A 4,796-nucleotide genomic window follows, 5' to 3' on the forward strand; every position below is an offset into this window, starting at 1 on the left:
CCTCACACCTCCCTGACGTAGTCTACACACCCTTTTCCCGCCCACAACCAATCAGAAAACATCTCCCACTCTCACCACCAATCAGAATCCTCATTCTAATGTGAGGAGAATACTATGCTGCTATTGGATGCTATAAGTGTTTGACAGTCCATTCAGCCAATCGGAGTTCGCAAATTAGGAGGGAAATGGTAGATGACGTATTTTAAATGTATGACGTCCGCTCCTGAATAACTTCTATTTCTAGTGCATTTTTTATCTATTCATTCTTTTTTAAGTAAATGACGTTTTTCCGCTTCCTAAAAATCATCCATTTCGTTATTTTTTATTTTTTTACAAACGCCTGTACCAATGGGTAGGTAAATATCGTGATTGACACAAATATAAACCAATCATCAACGAGAATAAGTTATCCCTTTCTTATTGGCCTGCTGTTTAGATTTACAGCAGTCGTCACCAATGATTGCACAGAACACTAAAGTAGGCGTCAACTTCTCTCCGCAATTGACGCGATAAAGAGGCAGATTCTCGAAGCCGTTACGCTGCGTAGGTTTCTTGCCGCCCCCACTTACGCAATTTACGTATTGCGGCCTATTCCACATCGTTAGTAAGGGGAGGAAATGGCTACGCCAGCCAAGAAAAGGAAGACGAATTTCTCAGAGCAGGAGGTGGAAATCATCCTGGAAGAAATGGAGAAGCAGAAACACATCTTGATTAACCATTACAATGCTGGAGTGCCACTGCTGACCAAAACCAATGCCTGGTATGACATCTTGAAGCGGGTGAACGCCATTAGCACGTGCCACCGTGAGCTGGCGGAGGTGAAGAAGAAGTGGTCGGACCTAAAGACTGAGGTTCGAAGAAAGATGTCACAGGCGCGTGCCACGGTGGAAGGCGAAGGTGATGTGGGCACCCCGCCGGTGATGCTCACCCCTCTGCAACAGCGGATATGCAACTTATTAGGTGAAAGCGCCATCCTCAGCTTACCTGCCCCAGAATGCCCAGCCGAAATACCCACCCAAGTGTCCATCAGTTCCCCGGGCACCGTAACACTGTCACAAAGTGAGTGCGCCACTTTTCTTACATAAACAAAACCCTTTTAGGATGCCGCCAATTTCTGTATTTATTTTCATTTTTTTCTCTCCTTTTTGCCAACAGGCGTAACTTTTTTTTTTATAAATTTTTTTTAAAGGTCTTGTTTTTTTGTAGCTTTGAGTGACACCATTCATATGTGGCTTCAGACAGTCTCCCCTGCCTCCTGCTTGTGATAGGTTTCTCCCTGTCAGCTGTTACAAGCAGGAGGCAGAGACAGACAAATAGTGCATCTCTTACGATATCGTTTAATATACTACAAAATAATTCCAACTGTGATGAAAAAAAAAACAAACAAGCAAAACAAAATTCAATTCCGTGTTATTGTTTGTGCTTATGTTTTTACGACTGAGAAAATTACTTGGCAACCTGATTCTTCAGGTTAGCACTATGATGGCGATACGAAACTTGTACTTCTATTTTTTTACTAATGGTTAAAAAAAATCAGAACTTTGTAAAAAAGAAAAAAAAAATTGGCTTGTGTACCCACTTTTTAACAGCTTGTTTTCTGTGAGGTGAAATGTAGTTGTCGTATAATGTTTTGATTACTTTTTATTCATTTTTGGGTGGACGTGTGGTGAGTGAAAACCTCCATTTTTTTTTTTGTGTTTTGATCCCCTTTTTCTTTACATTGTTCATCTTATAGGTTAATTCATTTTATATTTTTATAGTTCAGAATTTTATGGACACAGCGATGCCTAATATGTTTATCTTGTTTTTGTTTTTTTTTAATTTATTTTCTTATGTTATTTTTTTATTAATATAAAAAAAACCTTTTTTTGTTGTTGCAATTTACTTAATTTTCTAGTCCACCTAGGGGAGCTTGAACATGTTTGATTGCTTGTATTATATACTGCAATACTTCATTATAGAAGTATATAGTCAAAATAAGGCTCTTGCCTGTGGCTGAGCTTCATGGGTATACCAAGATGGGTGCGACGGGGATCTTCCAGACTCTCCCAGCTGCCATACTAACACAACAGCAATCAGTGGCAACCATTTAATCGCTGATGTCTTAGATTGATCGCCGTGACTGGAGCTATTAGCTTCAGTGGACCATATAGATGCAGAAGCTGGCAGTATAGCAGAGCTGGCACCCAACCTACCATTTATCGCGCAGGCTCAGCACCTGATCAGGCTTTATATACCTTGATCCGACCTGTCATATCACAGGTCCTCAAGGAGTCGATCCTTTTTTTTTAACCTTTTGTGCTTACCCATCTTTCCTTTGGTGATTGTACCACCCTCTCAGGGGCATAGTTTAGTGGATGCACAGGTAGCAGTGGCATTTGGGTCCTGAGGGGCCCATCTGCGAGTATGATAAATGATAGGTGGGGGCCCAAATACTGTCTGTCTAGGAGCTTCACCTCTGCACCCTTTGTTCAATAATTTTGCCAATTTTATAAAATGTAATCCATATTCAGTATCTTATAGAAAATCAGACTTCAATCTGTAGGTATCCATCTGTTGTAAAACTACAACTCTCAGCATGCCCCAACCATCTGCATTGGTAGCTGCAGTGTAAACATTTTCGTAGAAGCTTCCAATTATCGTTGATCTTGGAGGAGGGCTGCAACAACAAAAAAAACTTCAGGAAAATGTAAAATTCTTAAATAAAAGGAGAGGATTTACCTTGCAGAGGTTTCCCATTGAAAAACTCATCAGATTTGTCGCCTCATTAAAAAAACCTCTGTGTGAACATGGCCTTAGAGTTGGAGTTTTGCAAAATTGGAGACAACTGTTTGGTGTATTGACTATTGCACACATTTCCAAAATTGGCTGTCTGGACTTGCTGAGACTTGTAGTCAGCTGGAACGCCATAGTTTGAAGACCGCTGATACTGAAGATCTCTACCATTGCAGTCTGCCAGGAAATGCTGAGAGTTGTAGTTTAATTATAGAAGCACCTGTCCGTTTTCCTGACAGTAGAAAATGATCTTAGGAAATGCTGATATTCTTCATGGAAAACCAATTCCATAGCACGCTTTCTTCCAACTGTGCATTGTGCCGTTCCTCTGTTTCTCCTAGAGTAAAAAAAAAAAAATCTGACAACTGGGTGTTACCAATTGGAGGCGTGTCCGCACAGTCTGACATTGTCCAATCAGTTATCACGATGTAAGGACATGCTTCTCTGACATGGATTACACGGTAACGCCCAGTTGGCAATTAATCATTTTCTTGAAGGAATAACCAAGGAATGGTGACACAGAATTACAAGAAAAGATTCTCCAGAATTGTTCTTTCATGAAAAATATAAGTATTTAGTGCGACAGACCTGTCAGGGGAGCGAACAGGTTCTCATTATCACTAGCAAATCAGATGTGATAAGACAAATATGTTGCGCCATTCATCTCTTGGCTAAATGATTGTAAAGGCAATGAGGATGCTGTAAAATTGGCAATCCAGCGCTTCTCCAATCCTATATCTAAGACTATATATGAGTTTTAATTTTCTAGAAACAGCGCCACCCCTGTCCAAGGGCTTTGTCTGGTATTGAAGTTCAGCTCCAGTAAGTTAAGATGCATTACCAGCCACAGCCTATGGGCCAGAGTGGCGCTGTTTGCTTTTTCTAGCTTTTTAAGTACAAGAGTTCTCACTTTTATGTGCGTCACGGGATCTTTTTCCTTTTGCTTTCAGTTCCTACAGAAACGACCTATCACACCTTAGAGGAAAACGTAGTGGAGTACTGCACCGCTGAAGCCCCGAGTAGTGAGACCCCGGTAGAAATAATCTCACCTTCTGCAGAAGTCACAGGAAAACCTCAAGAACTGAAGAATCGAATTGCTCTAAACTCCGCGCGGCTCTTGCAAGAACAGAGAGTGACGAACCTACACGTGAAGGAGATCGCCCAACACCTGGAGCAGCAGAACGACATCCTGCAGATGATCCGCAGGTCTCAGGAAGTCCAGGCCAGTGCCCAGGAGAGGCAAGCGCAGGCTATGGAAGGGACTCAAGCAGCGCTGGGCGCCCTCATTCAAGTGCTGCGACCGATGATCAAAGATGTTCGGAAGTTCCTACAAAGCCGAATCCTAGACCCATCGGCCACCAATGAAGGTGGTGAGCCTGGAACGCCGAATGGACAGTCGAACACTATCAGCCAGTGATTGGAAATGACAGTGAATCACCGATATCAACATTGTAGCAAAAAATGGTAACTCGGGTATAGACTACTCAGTTGTTTGATTGGAAAAAAAGGGCATTTTATCAAAATGTTAGTGTTTTAAGAATAGAATTGATTAGTAGTAAAGTTGTAGGAACTCTGCTTTTATGATCCTGAGCCCTTCATGAAACGAGTACATTAGAAGTCACTTTTTGAGACTTCACTCAACTATTGCTGTTTTATCACTGTGCAGTTTTTATAATAAAATCTTTGATCTATTATTGTATTTGTATCTTAATTTATTTAGCGATACCGTACCAGGGCACAGGGGGCGCTCTCGCTGGCTGTTTTTGACACCATTATATTGCTTGTAAATAGTTGCAATCCAAATTTTCCAGCTACTATTATAAACTTCGTTTATTAGCAAAATCCACAAACTTTCTGCTGTTTGCAAAGAACCAGTGAGAGAAGAACAGTGTACGTAGCTGAACATAAGTAATGTAACAAGTGGATTCTCCAACTTCAACATAAAATATCACTTTTTAGGAATTGTGCACTCTCAGAATTATCCACCGCCTTTGTGATAAGAGTCTTTAGTTGAGCTCCTC

General features: G+C 41.2%; 1 protein-coding gene across 2 annotated transcripts; it reads left to right on the top strand.

Moving 5' to 3' along the window:
• The first annotated feature begins 527 nt into the window (after positions 1–527).
• Positions 528–4,468, top strand: NAIF1 (nuclear apoptosis inducing factor 1). 2 transcript variants are annotated; one of them, XM_069748234.1, is made up of 2 exons: positions 528–1,059; positions 3,726–4,468. In XM_069748234.1, exons 1-2 carry the CDS (start codon positions 618–620, stop codon positions 4,190–4,192), a joined length of 909 nt encoding a protein of 302 aa, XP_069604335.1. In that variant the 5' UTR covers positions 528–617; the 3' UTR covers positions 4,193–4,468. The 2 variants fall into 2 exon arrangements, with proteins under 2 accessions (XP_069604335.1, XP_069604336.1); XM_069748235.1 differs by having other exon boundaries at positions 540–960; positions 3,726–4,458.
• The last annotated feature ends 328 nt before the right edge of the window (positions 4,469–4,796 follow it).

The sequence above is a fragment of the Ranitomeya imitator genome, chromosome 2, assembly GCF_032444005.1.
Source record: "Ranitomeya imitator isolate aRanImi1 chromosome 2, aRanImi1.pri, whole genome shotgun sequence".
In the NCBI taxonomy this organism is placed as follows: domain Eukaryota; kingdom Metazoa; phylum Chordata; class Amphibia; order Anura; family Dendrobatidae; genus Ranitomeya; species Ranitomeya imitator.